Here is an 18475-nt window from a genome sequence, read left to right on the forward strand (position 1 = left end):
CAGGAAATACTTGCTTATCAACTGGGTATAAAGAAACAATACCTCTGAAATCAACAGAAAAGGGTACTAATTGAGCAAATTAGACATAAAATATGTTTGGGAAAGAGTCACATCTACTTCATACAAATAAAGAATATTTCCATCGGCTTAGTGACAACATTCAACTAAAAGATTTTGATACTTAAAAAATGCTTAGTTTCAGAACATAACAAATACTTTTGAAGAAAAAGTTATTCTGAATTACATATTAATATCTCTAACTTTTAAGTTTTTAGCCTAGCTGAAACATTTTTAAATAATGGACGGGCATAAATATTTTCAAGTTATCACTTGATTGCATAATGATCTTTTAAAATGCATTACATATTGTTAATTCACACTACACAACTCGTTTAACTATGATGAATCATGAAGTTAAATGTCAGCTCAGTAAAATGTCAGCATTTTCTAAGCAAATGACCTTTCTATTTGCAGAGTAGTATACAATGTCAAAACAAGTGGTTAAAAAGTGAAAACAACTAAAGATGTGTGCATATCATATGAAAAACAGTTTTGACTTAAAAAAACTAATGGATTAAACCCACTAGTTGCTGTACCCACTAGCTGTTGTAGAGTAACATGGAGAAAAGTCTAAGTCTGTCAATATAATTTTTAAAAATTTTTATAAATTCAAAAGCAATATAAACCTCTTAAGAGATTTTGGAACCATAAAGTCATACTCACAATCACTAAATTATAAATCAGGAATTCAACCCAGATCACTTTGTTTTCCTTATTAAAAATGTATTAGCATTCAGATTAAGTAGCTAAACTGAAAACCTCAAAAGGCTATTTATTAGGAAAAAGACAGAAAAGAGTGGCTCTCCCCACCCAGGTCAGGGACCATGTGGTTGAGAGGACACTGGACAGGTCAGTTCAGAGAGCCCTTGGTCCTAGTTGGGGTCCTGCCACTAAACAAGCAATAGAACTGCTGGCACAGAACAACCTTTCAGAGCTTTAGTTTTATCTATAAAAATTAGGCAGTTGCCTTCGATGACTTCTAAGATTCCAAGTGTAAAATTCTATGATTCTACGAAATCGAAAAATACCAGACTAGGGAGGAATAGATAGTCAATTTAATGAGACTCTGGTTGTTCCAAATGACAAATGTAACCACAAAAAAACAGATGTCCTGGAGATTGATAGTGCTTTGTTGAGCTGATTAAAATAGCCCAAGCCAAAAAAGCACCACCACTAAGAAGCTCAGAGACATGTTGACTTATCAGGTCACACTGTCAATGAGAGGCCCTGGCTGGACTGACCCCATGTCTGTGTTTTCAAAAGCCCACCCTCTTTCTACTAAAAGTGAATGCTTCTCAGATTAGTTTTGCCCCTATATAAGAGCAATCTCTATGACACTAACACCTAAAATAGATGGAAAAGGAAAGTCATGACCAACTGACCAATTAGGAGAGCCTATCTACTGTCAGAAGGCTAGGGCTGTGGGCCTGGCAGCGTGACCACAATGACTTCCCAGCCTCCGTTTCCTCAAGGATAAAAGCCTATCCTTCACTGCCTGGCCACATCACGGAGTCATTGTGAGAGAAAGCTACACAAATGAAAAGATTATGAACATAACTCTGTAACACGAGGAGAAAGTATTAGAACTCCATATAGATTTTTGGCGCTGCAATTCAGTTTCAGCTCTTCCTACTTCTCCTCAATTGTGAAAAATCCCAACCTAAATTCTCAAACCACACATTTAAACTCTAAATCACACAACTAATAATGAATTAGGAGTATGAAAAAGCGGCATCAAAGGTTTTCCTATTGTAACTCATTCCTGCCCACAGCAGGTTTACAATCTTTTATTTAATAGTTAATTCATTACAACGAGGCTGTGACTGAATCTTCTGTCTGATCAAAGTGCTAAGATAAAATAAAACTACTATGAGCAAAACTGTCGAAGCTATACTTATGCCCCTAGTTAAAGGAGTATGTCCCTAGTAGTCTGTCCTTTCATAAGCGCACTTCAATCCTTACTTGTTAAGCACTGGCCACGTGCCAGGCACTATCTAGAGGTGTAGAGGTAGGGGGCACACAAAGACCAATCAGAACGCTTCTGCTCTCCACACACAAGGAGACTTACATGTGGTCCAAAAACTACAAGCCTAACCCAACTTCAACCCCCAGAGGAGTAACTCTGTAAAAGAGAACAGTTATATACATGCATTTCAGAAAAATGACTACATGTATATAGTCTTGTAGGCCAAGTCCTTAATCTTTAAGGAAAATCTAAATATATGCATTGCAAGCACCATTTCTGGCCTTGGGAAAGATGAACATCAACGACACAAAGAAAACCATCCAATAGGCAGTACACATTTATTTCAAACAAGCTAATGCACTGATATATTTAAAAATCCAAGTTCTTAAACAAAATGTGGTGTGCATATATATACATAATGGTATATTATTCAGCCTTAAAGAGGAAGGAAAACTCTGACAGGGATGAACCTTGAAGACATTATGCTGAGTGAAGTAGGCATAAAAGGACAAGTGCTGTGAGATACCACTCATATGACTACCTAGAGCAGTCACATCCAGAGAGACAGGAAGTAGACCGGTGGGCACCAGGGGCTAGGGAGGAGGAGAGGGCAGTTAGTGTTTAATGGGGACAGAGTTTCAGTTTGGGAAAATGAAAAAGTTCTGGGGATGGATGGTGGTCATGGCTATATAACAATGTGAATGTACTTAATGTCACAGAACTGTACACTTAGAATGGTCAAAATGCTAAATTTTATGTTATGTACATTTTACCACAATAAAAAAAAATCCAAGTTTTGGATATCATTAATAATGCTAATAGTGAACTACAGAAGAGCCACAAAAGAGCCAAGACAGCTTTTCTGATTCTCATGCTACTGTATTACCTCATGCTACTGTATTACGACTCCGGTTATTAAATGAAACCTTAACAATGATCCATGTGGGCAGTGTGGTTGTGTATTCTTCTAAAAAGGGAAGAAAGAAAGAAAAACCATAGAAGTTTCTTACCTCCACTTGCATACTCCATGATTAGGTAGAGCGTTTTGTCAGTTTCAATGACTTCGAACAACTTCACTGGGGGAGGGGAAAGGATATGGGAGAAAAAGAAACAAACGTCTGTATGTATATACACTGTACATATAAACTGTAAGTACTAAAAGAAACTTTTTCCCTGTTAAGGATTTTTGTAACTGGCTGCCTTAATAGAATGTTTTTTGGGAATTTTATCATATATTACAACAACACATTTTATAAAAGCATGGAATTCCATAAAAATAAAGATATTTCTGGGTGCTCAAACAATGTAACTTTGGCATGCACTCAGCAGTCCAGGCTGTGTACCTACTCACATCTCCTCTGTCCTCATCCTGTATGGTGTCTACACTGGTTAGCTGCCCTCCCAGCAGATTGTGCTTTTCCCTCAGGAAAAGGGTTCTTACTTCACATTCTCGACCTGCAGGAACTGCTCAGATCTACTCTACTTCTCCAAGTTTAAGTGCGTTCACTTGTCATTATGGCTTTAAGGATATATAGAACAATTTCACTTGAGACTTCTGTTGCTTGGGAAACTTCTGTTCACTCCTTCTCAGAGAAAAAGCTTCTTTTGTTACTATTCTGAAGCCAGAGATGGAAAGTAGTAGAAGGGATTATGCTATAGTTAATTGAAAAGAACTTTTTAAAGAATTATTTGCAATGGGTCATTGTGACTTTGCTATACAGCAGTCCCTTGTTACAGACTGAAATCATATTTCTATTACTTTTAATTCACCAAACCATATCAAACCAATCAGAAATATACACATTTTAAAATGAAACTGAAGTACATTTCTAAAGCTACTGACTCACTATTTTCCACATCTACTTTATTTTGGTAATACATACTCTAAAGTTAAATTTACCAAAAAACAGGGGACAGGCTGCTAGTCTCTTATATTGCAGGCTATTTTCTGACACTTTAATATAGAGTATCAGACCAAATAAAGTGCCTAACACAGTATGTAATACATGTTTGTTGCACTGATGAATAAAACTATGTCATTTCTAAAATGGTATGTTCAGGTTGTCAGGAAAAATAATTTAAAGAAATTTAAGGCATATGTGCTGGTAAACCATCAACATACAAATAAAATCTTTCTAAAATTCCAATGCAAATATTGGCTCTTCTGGAAAAACTATCTGAATCCAATACAAATTTAAATTTTTAGAAATTCATATCTATTATCAAAGACATGTTATTTGGGAGTAAGCAGAGAAAACTCTAATCAGGGCACAACTTAATAACTAAAGAACAAAATAACTATGTTTAAGTTAGCTAGTTCTAGGCTGCAGTGATTGGTTATTTGGTGAAAAGCTGGAATCTGAAGCCAAGAATTAGCTAGCTAACCCCAAAGGGCTGAAATGAAAAGTGAAGAAAGGTTTCTTCCTGTTATTATATTCCTTGTTATTTTTCTCCCAACACTGTATTTCACTGATTCTAAGATTAAATTTTTTCACATTTTAACTAATATCACTAAGAATAAGATGACCGCTTGGTAGAATTTTTTTCCTTAGCAGCATGTAAAACCAAAAATGCCTTTTAAATGATGTGGCTTAGATCTGATGAAATAGGGTATATATAAGCTTTTCCTTCCAGTGGCTCCATTTTATCTTCTATTCTTGTGCCTTAAGAATTCTTGATAGGGGGCTCAGATGGTTAAGCGTCTGCCTTCGGCTCAGGTCATGATCCCAGGGTTCTGGAATCAAGCCCCGCATCGGGCTCCCTGCTCAGCAGGGAGCCTGCTTCTCCCTCTCCCTCTACTGCTCCCCCTGCTTGTGCTCTCTTGCTCTGTCAAATAAATAAATAAAATCTTAAAAAAAAAAAAATTCTTGATAGGAAATCCGTTAACATCAAACTTCGTCCCTCCCACTTCCTAGAACTTATTTTGATATTAAAGTGGTAAAAGTGGCTGTCTTAACAGCTATTTCATTCTTGAAATAATAACAATAAAAAAGTTATATTATTCAAAAAGAGCTCTACATTTTCATTGAGATGTATATACAAAATACTAAGTAATTTGCATACTTTCACCTTGTTCCTATAATTATGATGAGAGCAGGACCATGACCCTTCCTCATCCTTACTTATTTACTTATTTTTAAGTAGGCTCAACACCCAACATGGGGCTTGAACTCATGACCCTGATGATCAATAGTCACATGCTCTACTGACTGAGCCAGCCAAGCGCCCTATACCCCTCCTTTAAACCCAACTCACTGAACCTAGCACTGAGCTATGCACACAGAGGGCACATGAAACATACCTGTGCTATACAAAACAATTCCTTAAAAAATTCCATTAGATAGCAGGTATCCTATATCTTTTAAAATACAATTCAATGGACAAGTAATTTCTTAAGAACACTGCCATAGCAAAACCTGTTATACCTTTGAAAAGTTTTTTTTTTGTTTTTTTTTTAAGATTTTGTTTATTTATTTGACAGAGTGAGACAGAGCGAGAGCAGGAACACAAGCAGGGAGAGTGGGAGAGGGAGAAGCAGGCTTCCCGCAGAGCAGAGAGCCCGATGTGGGATCTGGGATCATGACCTGAGCCGAAGGCAGACGCTTAACGATTGAGCCACCCAGGCGCCCACCTTTGAAAATCTTAACTCTGACTTACTATACTATAATTCCCTTTTCCATATATGAGTTAAATAAAATTATTTTCTAATATGCATTAAAAATTGGAAAGTTATGATCTGATTAGTTTCTACTGCATTAAAGCTTTAAATTCAAGAGTTTAATACCTAAGCTTTTAACTTGTCTTTAGTAATTTCAAAAAGTTAATACAAATAATCAACAATTTGTATAAATATATATTTTATGAAAAGTGTACCTGGGCTGGGAGGAGGGAAGGAATCTCCTATCACTCTTGGCATATAGGTTTAGACCCCAAATGGAATGCATTTAGACCCAAAAGTATTTAAGAAAGCAGAAAATACCTATGTTTGGATGATTTAAAATCTTCATTATTCTTACTTCTCTGAAGAGCTAAAAAACAAACACATAATTCCCCAACACAGGTTATTAAACATTCTATTCCACTGTTGCGATACAAATTTAAATTTTCTCTTAGATAACTGACCCACTGGTAATATTCAACAGTCTGCATCTAACACTAGCATGAAAGTCCAGAGAAGCTATAAATGCTTCAGTTTTAGCTCCTGGAAAAGCAGAAGTTGCAGAGGAGGATGATACCACAATCTTAATTATATTTTGCTATCTTGAACATATAAGATCAGATTTAGGCAAGAATAGTTTGTGATTAAACTCAGTCTGATTCAATACCTACCCAGGGGTAGATATTGCAAATCCAACCGTGTATAGTCCTAATGAACTACATCATGAGTGTATTAGGACTGATAATTCCAAGTAATTCTAGGAGAAGATTTTTTCAAAACCACTTTGGGAAATCCTTGTTGGAGAAGACAGGTAATTTAGCATGGCAGTTGTGGCAGACTGTTAAATTAATGGTCCTAATGAGTCCTGCCTCGCATGTTCACATTTTTGTATGGGCTGTGTGACTTGCTCTGGCCAATGAAACATTATCAAATTTGATATCATCCATCCAGCAAGAAGAGGGTGGATAAATGCTTGCGTATCCGGTGCTTGCTGTCTTGGAATGATGTTGCATTCATATGAAGAGGTCAGTCTAGCCTCTTTGAGGATGAAAGAGTATATGTAGGGAAAGACCCACTGTCCCACCTGAGTACAGCCCCATCAACCTGTCAGCTGAATGCTGCCACACAAATGAACCCAGAGGATGCCATAAGAAAAACCATCCAGGTAAGACTGGTAGAGCTGCCCAGCCATCACACAGAATAAGGAGAAATATTAAACTGTTGTTGTATAAACATGTGCTGTGAATGCACAAGAGAGTCATGGTGTTATGGCCTAGGCTAATATCAGAAGATCTCAGAAAATAACAGAATTTTAGAGGCCATCTTAGCCAAACCTCTTCCAAACAAGTGGAAACCAGGAAAGGAGAGGAAAAGATCTCCCAAGGTCCTGTTCTCTTTCTGCGGGGAATTGGGCCAGAACCAAGGTCTCCCAACACCCAGTATCTATAACCTATGGGAGGCACGGGCTGGGAAGAACTTGGGAAGAGGAGGAACAGCTGGCTATGTGGAAAGGAATCTGGGGAGAAATCACAGGGGTCTTATTGCACTTGTCCCATCTACCACATCTAATCTAGAATTGAATCAGCACCTAACAACTAAGAGCATGGAGATGGACATGGACGTATCTGACCTCTAAACTGATCTGAGAGCTTAAAAACATGGAGTCAGATGAGTAAGATTCCTTTCCTGAATACTGGATCTTTTCTAAAGGCTGGAGCACTTTTATCTCCAACACAAATATCTCCTGCTGCTTTTGTGGTCATTCTCACAATTTATGTTCTGAGATGAGAAGACAGCTACCCTGACCACCGCTCAGGCTTGAGTTCTTTATCTTACTTTCCTTCTGTCAAGCCAACACAGAAACCCTGTTTTCCAATTCATTATAGTGGAATTTGTAGCTTATAATCTGAATGTCCTAGTTATTTCCACAACTGCTAAAGTAGGAGAGCTCCAAGTTGGATACAATACCAACATGTTAGGACCCTGCATTTAGTATAAAACCCAGACCATGGCCATGGTGGCCTCTACTTCTCCCTGCAACGTGACACTCCTCCAGCCACCCTGATTCCTCTCAGGTATCAGAACATTCGAACTTCTTTCTTTCCTTAGTCTTTTCTCCTTTCTGTCCTTGTAGTCTCAAGCAGATTCTCTGAAAACCTTATCTAAGAAGATCTCCTTTATTTTACATCATAGTGGTCTGTTTGCTTCTTCTCTAGAATGTCTTTCAAGTATAAAGATACATTTTTGTGTACCTGCTCATTGTTGCCTTGTCATCCGTGTGGGGTGGGGGGAGGTACATTGGTCTCCTTTCACTACTGTATACTTGAAACCAAGCCTGGCACACAACAGGAACTCGTTTGTTTGATAAATGCCTCTATGAAAGTACTAACTACCAAGAAGTGTGGTTTGAGCCAGCCTCCTTAGCATTCTAATGACCACCCTGCTTTTAAATCCTGAGTAGCAGGATGCTTGGTGCAGAGCTGTCACCGTTCTGCTGGCAGGAGAGCAGGTCAAATGAAGGCAGTCATTTTTAAATACCTACTAGCAGTGCAGCAAGGAAACAAAGTAATCAGAGCCACACGGCAGGAAAAGACGCGATATTACAGGAATTCAAGAAAGGCAGAGCTCACTTTAGTCTGGGGTAGCAGATACCATGGAGGTGACCAGACTCATGCAGGACTCAAAAAGATGTCCACAGTAAAAAATGAGCTATGTGTGCTTTATATATGTGAGCAAAGATATGGTGTGGTCAATTAAGACTATTTATTTAAGGAAGACCAAGTGATACCTCTGGCAGAACAATGCATTTCCAGGTGTGGATTTCAGGTCACCTGCATCAGAATCATAAGGGTGTTTGTGCAAACTCCAGGTCCCTGGGCCCTACCTCTTGCTAGATCTGAAGTGGGATTAAGAATATTACTTTCAGCAAGCACCCTAGGTATGGTGGTTTTAAAACATGTCCACAAATTCTTTGACAATCCTCCCTGCAAAAGACAGAACTTCATATTCCTCTCTTTTGAGTGTGGGCTGCACTTAGTGATTTGCTTCTAACGAAAAGAGTAAGGCAGAGGCGATGGTGGGGGACTTGCAGAGAATGCCTAGGTCCTATGGCTCCCTCCATGCTCTCAGAGATTACTCGCTTGTGTGTCGTGGGGACATTAAACACCTCGATGGACAGACCCCCAGATGGCAAAGTACTGAGGCCTCATGCGCACAGCTGGTGAGGAACTGCAGCCCCTCAAGAGAGCCAGGTGAGAGGGAAGCAGACCCACCAGCCTCATCAAGCCTTCAGATGCCGGAATTGTGGCTCTTACCCAAAACTTCTTGAGAGCACCTGTGCCAGAACTTACATATAAGTCACTCCCAAACACATGACTTGCAGGAATGATGAGGTAACAAATGGCTTTGTTTCAGTTGCTCAGTTCTGGAGTAATTTGTTAGAGAGCAGCTGTTAACTGATACACTACAGACAACCCATGAGTTACAGCGGAGGTCATGCCAAGGCATGTGTTGTGAAAACACAGAGGAAAGGTAAATGGCACCAGACAGAGGGATGGGTCGTACAAGCTTAATTCTGGAGGCAGAAAGAATAGCCTCAGATTCCCTAGTAGGATAGTGTCAGGATATTACCAAATAACTTTACATATTTACCTCTATCAGAACTGTGTTTCAGGCAGAAAGTAGTTAATAAATCTACAGCAAGTTAATCAAGGAGGTGGAGAGGAAGCAAGAAGCCAACAGCTATGAGGTGTTAGGTGTCCACTGTGCCTAAAGCACAAAGCTAGATGCTTCCATCCATGATCTAACTTAATGTTCACAACTCTGTCTGGTGACTGTGATCACCTCCAATGCATAGGAAGGAGAACTGAGCAAGTTGAGAAACATGTCCAAGGACTCCCAGCTAGTAGGTGCTGGAGCCAGGACTCTAGGTTTACTGACTCCAAGGTCCACACTCATCTCATGATGCCATGCAGCTGCCTTCGAAATTTACAAGTAAATTCATTGATAGATTATAAGCTGCTGGTACAGAAAATTCCAGAGCAACAGATGGGCACTGGCACAATTTTTAAAAGTTGACAATCTGCATATAAGTGATAAAAATGCCAGACATTTTGGGGGAGACAGAGGAAAAAACCCCCCAAAAAACAAAAACCCCACAACAACATGCCAGAGATTTCATATATTTGTATCAACTATGAACCTCATAGCTGAAGACAGTTAAATTTGGATAGAAGTAACTTACTGAAGAGAAGGCTTATGAAATTTTAGGGAAGTCCCTATTAGGATTATAGGGACATGTTTTTTTTAAAGTTTTGTTATTATAAAAGGACACTTAAATCCACCTACTTCTATCTTAATTCAACTTCTTTACATTCCTTTTCAATCTTATGCAGATGCTAGTTGTAAAAAACAAAATGAAATAACACAGAAATATATGAAGTGTAAGAATTCTCTCCTCACTGACCAATCTGCAACCTCCTAACATCTTCAAGTCCTCTAGGAACCAGTACCCAGGAGGAGAACAAACATGTTCGAAGGCAAAGATTTGGGATCCTGTGATCAGAATACCAAGGACACCAAATGTATAGTACCACAGAGTAAAGAGATGTCCCAACAACCAGGACTTGGGATGCCCAGGAATTATCTTTGGAAAAAGACAATTTAACAAACAATGAAAAAGTAAAGTGAGCATGTAAAAAAGAACATGGGAGGGGTCACATAAAACTGTTACCTAAATCATGATGGTGAAAGTATTCAGACTCCCCTCTCCAGATATATAATAGGTACAAGACAGAAGGACCAGGCTGTGACACTGAGAGCCTGTACTTTTCATGGCAGCGGAGTGACAGGCTGAATGACAACTTACGTGTTAGAAATAATGAAGTAAACATAATAACCACCCTCTTCTTGAACAGAAAATAGCCATGCTATAAATCTAAGATTCGTGGGTAATTATCAGCAGTCTCGGATAAAGAGAAGGAGACACAGTCAGGAAACATTCAGGGGGTAAAGGAGAGGAAGGCCAAGTGGGCACTGATACCCCTATGTGGGTCTGGGTGCCACTCTGAGACAGAGAAGACATGACAGGCTGCAGCAAGGCAGACGGAGTTGCTTTTGGACATGGAGTGTGAGGGCGCTTTAGGCCAGTGAAAGTGCATGGTATTTGGGTCTGGAGCTCAGGAAAAAAGGCTGGGACAGAGATATGTTCTGTAGAATTACCAGCATAGAGATGGCATCCTTGGAAGGAAGTAACACTGCCTAATTGTGCAGGATGAAAAGACAGAACACCAAAAAGCAAACATTTCAGAGACAAAAGAACTGGGGCCCACAATGGAGACTCTCAGAGAAGAAGGCAGCCAGAGAGACAGAATGAAATCCAAACACTGAAGTCTAATGCCTAGGACAGACCTACACGTGGGGCCCAGAGTCTATTCACCAACAGCATCCCAGGTCCTGGAGCATCTCGAGGGTGCTTCAGGAAGGAAAGATAGGAGGATGATGGACCTGCTTTTCCTCTTCACTGTGCAGAAACCTCTGTCCCTTTGTCTTACTACACTGCTATTCCAGCTCTGCTGAACAAAAAGAACAAATCAAAGACCCTCTCAGATAAAACTGAGGGAGAGGGGCTGGCAAAAGCCCACAGAGTTAATGGAGAAGGAACTGTGAAGAAAACGCGTTGGTGTAAAAAAGGAAAACTATGTCTTTGCTTTTCTATACACAGAATATCTCTGGAAGGACAAAAAGAAAATGATGCCTCTGGTTGTCCCAGGGACAGGACCGGGGTGGCTGGGAGTCAAAGGCTGAATGAAGACCTTTCCTTCAATACTTTTTCTGTCCTTTGAACTTTAAGACACATAATTGTATTATCTACCTCCCTTCCCTCAATTAATCTGATTTTTAAGAAGGGTTGAGAATGAACAAAGAAAAGGTGTTTTGTTTTTTTGTTTGTTTGTTTTGGCTAAAAGGGGAATTCTTGAAAAAGACAAGGTAGCTGGAAATGCTGTATTTTGATCACTCTTAACAAGAAGAGCATTTCCTATCCCTTTTCACCATGTGGGTGGAGGCTGCCAGGGGGTGAAAGGCAAAGTAAGTCTTCCAGGGAGTATCTCTGAAGTAAAGTAAATATGAGAGCCAGTGCTGTAAGGCAAAACTTAAAACTTAAGGCAGGTAAAGAGATCCGAGTCACTCTCAGAATCACCTCAACATTAAATATCTTAAAATAAAGAACAGACTAGGAAAGTTAACAAATGATAGGGAGATAAGATAATTATTAACAGTATTACTAAAGACCATTTGTCTAACACTAGCCAAAAGCAGTGACCTCTCCCACTCAGGAAGAGAGGTCTACAGACATGGCGATATGACAGATATGGGTGTATTACAATGTATTTAACTAGAATTTTACCGATGACATGTAGGTTACTGACATATTTTTGTTAACATCACGGTGAATATCCTTGTACAGTACTCCCCTGTCCCCCAACCTTTCTCTGCACTTTTAGTTCCTTGTGATCAACCTCAATCCAGCAGACGATCCTCCTTCTGATGCATGGCCAGAAGGTCAGTAGTAGCCTAACGCTACATCACAAAGCTTACCTTACTCACCTCACTTCACTTCACCCCATCACGAAGGCATTTTTATCATCTCACATCATCACAAAAAGGATAAGTACAGTACAATAAAATGCTTTGAGAGACCACATTCACATAGCTTTACTACAGTATATGGTTATAATTGTTCTTTTTTTTTGGGGGGGCGCTATATATAGCCAAAAGGGGCAGAGGGTGAGGGAGAGAGAATTTCAAGCAGACTCCATGCCCAGTGCAGAGCCCCACGCAGGGCTTGATCCCACAACTCTGAGATCATGACCTGAGCTGAAACCAAGAGTCGGACGCTTAACTGACTGAGCCAACCAGGTGCCCCTATAATTGTTCTGTTTTATTATTAGGTTTCTTAAAAAAGATTTATTTATTGAGAGAGTATGTGCAGGGGAAAGGCAGAGGGAGAGAATGTCCAAGCAGACTCCTGCTGAGTGGGGAGCCTGACGCGGGGCTTGATCTCATGAGCCATGAGATCAGAACTTGAGCCAGATTCAAGAGTCAGATGCTTAACTGACTGAGACACCCAGGGGCCCCATATTTTATTATTAGTTATTATTGTTATTCTTTTACTGTGCCTAATTTATAAATTAAACTTTATCATAGGCGTGTATGTACAGGAAAAACATAGTATTACATAAGGTTTGGTACTATCCACAGGTTCAGGTATCTATAGGGAGTCTTGGAACATGACCCCCTTGGAAAAGGGGGGACCTCTGTATACACAGGTATATATTACTTGTACACTCATGCAAATATATTGGCAAGGTAGATTCTTAGAAACAGGATGGGGGACAAAGGGCATACATGCTTTCTTTTTTCTTTTTTTAAGATTTTATTTTTTAAAGTAATTTCTACACCCAACGTGGGGGTTCAACTCACAACCCCAAGATCAAGAGCAGCATGCTCTACCAACTGAGTCAGCCAGGCGCCCCCCTACCTATTTCTAAAAAGCCGGAATATAACACTTCCTTGATTTTCCATTTTAGATGTTTTCTTATAGCTACCTACTCTGGCAAGCACTTTCAACTCTGGTATTTGCTGCCTTATTTCTAAATAGCATGTGGGCACCTGGGTGGCTCAGTCGGTTAAGCGTCTGCCTTCGGCTCAGGTCATGATCCCAGGGTCCTGGGATCGAGCCCTGCATCAGGCTCCCTGCTCAGTGGGGAATCTGCTTCTCCCTCTACCCCTCCCCGCTGCTTGTGATCTCTCTCTCACACACACACACTCTCTCTCTTAAATAAATAAATAAGCAAATAAAATCTTAAAAAAAAAAAGACTCCTAAATAGCATGCTTGTGCTGCAGTTCATTGATTTGCTTAGTCCCTTCCCCCACCCCATTATCCACAGATTTCTTAACATGGGCAGTGAAGACCTGGCTCTCCCACCCCATGTCCCTTCCCTCCTTCCTCCTAATCAGTTCTCAGAGCATTTGGCTAAATTATTGTTTACATTGTATAAATATTATTTAAATTCAATTAATTAACATACAGTGTATTATTAGTTTCAGAGGTAGAGTTCGGTGATTCATCCATTGCATATAACACCCAGTGCTCATTACATCATGTGCCCTCCTTAATGTCCATCACCCAGTTACCCCATCCCTGCCACCCACCTTCCCTCCAGCAACTCTCAGTTTGTTCTCTATAGTTGACAGTCTCTTATGGTCTTCCTGATTTCGTCATTTTATTTTTCCCTCCCTTCCCCTATGATTCTCTGTTTTGTTTCTTAAATTCCACATGAGTGAAATCATACGATAATTGTCTTTCTCTGATTGACTTATTTTGCTTAGCATGATACCCTCTAGTTCCATCCATGTCGATGCAAATGGTAAGATTTCATTTTTGATGGCTCAGTAATATTCCATAGTGTGTGTGTGTGTGTGTGTGTGTGTGTGTACTGTTTTTATCCATTCATCTGTTGATGGACATCTGGGCTCTTTCCATAGTTTGGCTATTGTGGACATTGCTGCTATCAACATTGAGGTGCAGGTGCCCGTTCAGACCACTATGTTGGTATCCTCTGGGTAAATACCTAGTAGTGCAATTGCTGGGTAGTAGGGTAGCTCTGTTTTTATTTATTTATTTATTTATTTTAAAAGATTTTATTTATTTATTTGACAGAGAGAGAGACAGCGAGAGAGGGAACACAAGCAGGGGGGAGTGGGAAAGGGAGAAGCAGGCTTCCCGCGGAGCCGGGAGCCCAATGTGGGGCTCGATCCCAGGACCTTGGAATCATGACCTGAGCCGAAGGCAGCTGCTAACAAATGAGCCACCCAGGAGCCCCTGTACCTCTGTTTTTAACTTTTTGAGGAAACGCCATACTGTTTTCCAGAGTGGCTGTACCGGCTTCCATTCCCATGTATAAACATTATTTACAGCCACACCAGGAATGCATTTCTATCCTTTTTATTGATTGATTTTTGGTTTCCTTGGAGCCAATACTGCCTCAATAATTCTGTTCACTTAAGTTTTCTGTGTATCCCTCACTTTACTAATTCATCCTTAAACTCTGCGACATAAGTGTAAATCTCCTTTCAAATACTTTCAAAGAGTTAAGTAATTTTTTTCCTTTGTAGATATTTCATATTCTGGAAGCCTCTGTCCTATTCTCAAGGCCCACTCTGTTGGACTTCCTGTTCTGAACCCTATGCTTTCTCTTCCTTGGTATTCTCTCTTGTGGTGGTGAAGTATATACGACCAATATCTCCTGAGGAAGGGTAAGGACATGGGTGGTTAACTGTGAAACCTGTGTGCCCCAGAATATTTGATTCTATCTTCACATGTGATTGACAGTTTGTTTGGGTAAAGAATTCTAGATTAGATTCTTTTCTCTCAGAAAAATTCACCCCCCAGCTTTAATGAGATATAATTGACATGTAATACTGTGTAAGTTTAAGGTATACAATGTAATGATTTGAAACACATATGTATTTTGTGAAATCTTTACCACAATGAGGTTGGTTAACACATCTTTCACCTCACATAATTACCATTTTGTTGTTGTTATGGTGGTGGTGAGAACATTTATGATCTACTCTCATAGCAACTTTCGAGTATACAATATTGTTGCTGTTGTTGTTTAAGATTTTATTTATTTATTTGACAGAGAGAGAGACAGCGAGAGAGGGAACACAAGCAGGGGGAGAGGGAAAGGGAGAAGCAGGCTTCCCGCCGAGCAGGGAGTCCGATGCGGGGCTCGATCCCAGGACCCTGGGATCATGACCTGAGCCGAAGGCAGACACTTAACAACTGAGCCAGCCAGGTACCCCTACAATACAGTATTGTTAACCACAGTCACCATGCTGTACATGAGATCCCTGGCACCTATCCATCTCATAATTGGGAAATTTGTACCCTTTAGATCCACATCTCCCCACTTCCTCCACCCCCAACCCCTGGCAACCACTGTCTACTCTGCTTCTAGGAGTTTAGTTTTTAAGGTTTACATGTAAGTGAGATCATACAGTATTTGTCTTTTTCCATCTGATTTGTTTAGTATGCCCTCAAAGTATATTGTCCCAAATACCAGGATTCCCCTTTTTATGGAATATTATGTAGAAAATATGTATTTCTGCATGTGCATAAGTAATCTCACATCTTCTTTATCGATTATTTGTGGACACTTAATGTGTGTCAATGTCTAAGCTATTGTGAAAAATCCTGCAGTGAACAATGGAGGTCCGATATCTCTTTAAGATGATGATTTCACTTCCTATGGATATATACCCAGAAATGAAACTGCTAGATCACATGGCAGCTCTACTGTTAATTGTTTAAGGACCCTCCACACTGTTTTCCACAAGCAGCTGTAAAATTTACATTTCCACCACTCACACAAGGGTTGCCATTTCTCATTCTCACCAGCATTGATGATAACAGCCATTCTAACACATATAAGGTGATAAATATCTCATTGTGGTTTTTATTTGCATTTTCCTGATGATGAGTGACATTGAACACCTTTTCATGGACGCACTGGCTATTTGTATGTCTTCTATGGAAAAACGTCTTTTTAGGTCTTTATCCATTTTAATTAGATTATTTTTGTTTGTTTTTGCTATTGAATTATAGGAGCTCCTTATCTATTTTGGATATTAATCCTTTATCAGATACATGGTTTGTAAATATTTTTCTCCCATTTTGTGGATTGCCTTTTCATTTTGTTGACTGTTTCTTTTGCTGTACGTTAAGTTTTCTGAACTTCCACTAGTTGAATTTTGCTTTTGTTGCTTGTGCTTTTGCTGTCATACCCAAAAAATCATTGTCAGGGTCAACGTCAAAGAGCTTTTCCCCTATGTTTTCTTCCAGGAGCTTTATGGTTTAGGTCTTCCGTTTAAGACCTTAATCCACTTTGAGTGAATTTTTGTGGGTGGTGTAAGACAGGGGTCCAATTTCAATATATTACCTGTGAATATCCAGCTGGTTCAGAATTTTAAAGGCCTTGATCCATTATCTTTTTTTTTTTTTTTTTAAGACTTTATTTATTTATTTGACAGAGAGAGACACAGCGAGAGAGGGAACACAAGCGGGGGAGTGGGAGAGAGAGAAGCAGGCTTCCCGCCGAGCAGGGAGCCCGACTCAGGGCTCCATCCCAGGACCCTGGGATCATGACCTGAGCTGAAGGCAGATGCTTAACGACTGAGCCACCCAGGCCCCCCACCCCCCATCCATTATCTTTGAGCTTAAAGCAATGCAGAATAGTGTGATGCCATTTTGTTACAATTCTGTTTGTGACCTAATTTTTCCTCTTCATTCTCCTTAACCTTCATGTATTTAAATTTTAATGTACCGGAGATTTAGTATCTGTGGTACATTAGCATTCATTCCAGATATACTGTGGGTCTTTTATCATGTTCGCACTGGGCACCAAGCCTATTGAGCTGCAAATTTAGGTTCCACAGTTCTGGGAAACTACCTTTTGTTATCCCTTGATAATTTCCCCTCCTATCCTCAGTTCTTTTTACCACTCCACGTTATCACAAACTACACCTCCTACATAGATACTTCAATTTTATATCTTATCTTCCTTAATTCTCAAGTCTTTAAATTTGTATATTGTTTTCTGAGAGATTTCCTTGACTTTACTTTCCAACCCTTTTACTGACTTTCTTCCCAAAACCATAAATTACCCTCTCCTCAATGGTCCTTTTTCAATGCATCATATTCTTTCATGAATATAATGACTGTTGTTGTACTACTGTCTTCCTCTTTTTTAAATCTTTGGAAATAAAAATTGTAATTTTCCTTTTCCTTTTTTTTTTTTTTAAAGTAGTCTAGTTTCCTCTTTCAGTTTTTCTTTTTTATTCCTGTTTGTTTTAGTCTCTGATTATTCTCAAATATCTGGAGATTCCTGGCTGTCCTCCCATATTTCCATATTTAAGAGAGGCACCAAAGCTCTGTACTGAGTGTTATGTATGTGAGGGCTGGACCACAAGATTAGTGGGCAGATATTAAGGAGCTTCTGCAGAAGACATCCAACTATTTTTTTTTTTTTTTAAGATTTTATTTATTTGACAGAGAGAGAGACAACGAGAGAACACAAGCAGGGGGAGTGGGAGAAGGAGAAGCAGGCTTCCCGCTGAGCAGGGAGCCCGATGCGGGGCTTGATCCCAGGACCCTGGGATCATGACCTGAGCCATAAGGCAGATGCCCAACCAACTGAGCCCACCCAGGTGCCCCACACCCAACTTTTTTTTTTTTTTTTTAGATTTTATTTATTTGAGAGAGAGAGAGCACATGAAAGGGGGGAGGGTCAGAGGGAGAAGCAGACTCCCTGCCGAGCAGGGAGCCCAATGCGGGACTCGATCCAGGGACTCCAGGATCATGACCTGAGCTGAAGGCAGTCGCTTAACCAACTGAGCCACCCAGGCGCCCCAACTGTTGTTGTTTTTTGTGTTGTTTTTTTTTTGACAGAGAGAGAGACAGCAAGGGAGGGAACACAAGCAGGGGGAGTGGAAGAGGGAGAGCAGGCTGCCTGCCAAGCAGGGAGCCCGATGTGGGACTTGATCCCAGGACCCTGGGATCATGACCTGAGCCGAAGGCAGATGCTAAACGGCTGAACCACCCAGGCACCCCGCCTCAATTGTTTTTATCTGTATTTTCTTTTAAGTCAGTTTTCCCAGAGAAAAAATCTCCTATTTCCTTTTCAGGCAATATAGAAGGGCTAACAAAGTTCTGGGAAGTGAGCAA

The 18475-nt window shown here is 40.0% G+C and overlaps 1 protein-coding gene and 1 long non-coding RNA gene across 13 annotated transcripts in view; both read right to left on the reverse strand.

Annotated features, from left to right (window-relative positions):
• Window positions 1–18475, reverse strand: part of MARK3 (microtubule affinity regulating kinase 3) — a 119879-nt gene that overhangs the window by 35523 nt on the left and 65881 nt on the right. For 11 of the 12 annotated variants that reach the window (XM_081829856.1, XM_081829852.1, XM_081829854.1 and 8 more), the window contains 2 exons: window positions 6006–6054; window positions 3037–3102 (listed from right to left, as the gene is read on the reverse strand). In XM_081829856.1, coding sequence (XP_081685982.1) covers window positions 3037–3102; window positions 6006–6054 — 115 coding nt within the window. The remainder of the gene's footprint in view (window positions 1–3036; window positions 3103–6005; window positions 6055–18475) is intronic. The other variant, XM_081829855.1, reaches the window with a different exon arrangement.
• On the reverse strand, window positions 7320–18004 carry LOC145723344 (uncharacterized). Its single transcript, XR_014148267.1, has 2 exons — window positions 17968–18004; window positions 7320–16739 (listed from the first exon to the last, which is right to left on the reverse strand). It is a non-coding gene; the product is annotated as an uncharacterized LOC145723344 (long non-coding RNA).

Source organism: Leptonychotes weddellii, chromosome 9 (genome assembly GCF_054177405.1).
Source record: "Leptonychotes weddellii isolate Sample4059 chromosome 9, ASM5417740v2, whole genome shotgun sequence".
NCBI lineage: Eukaryota > Metazoa > Chordata > Mammalia > Carnivora > Phocidae > Leptonychotes > Leptonychotes weddellii.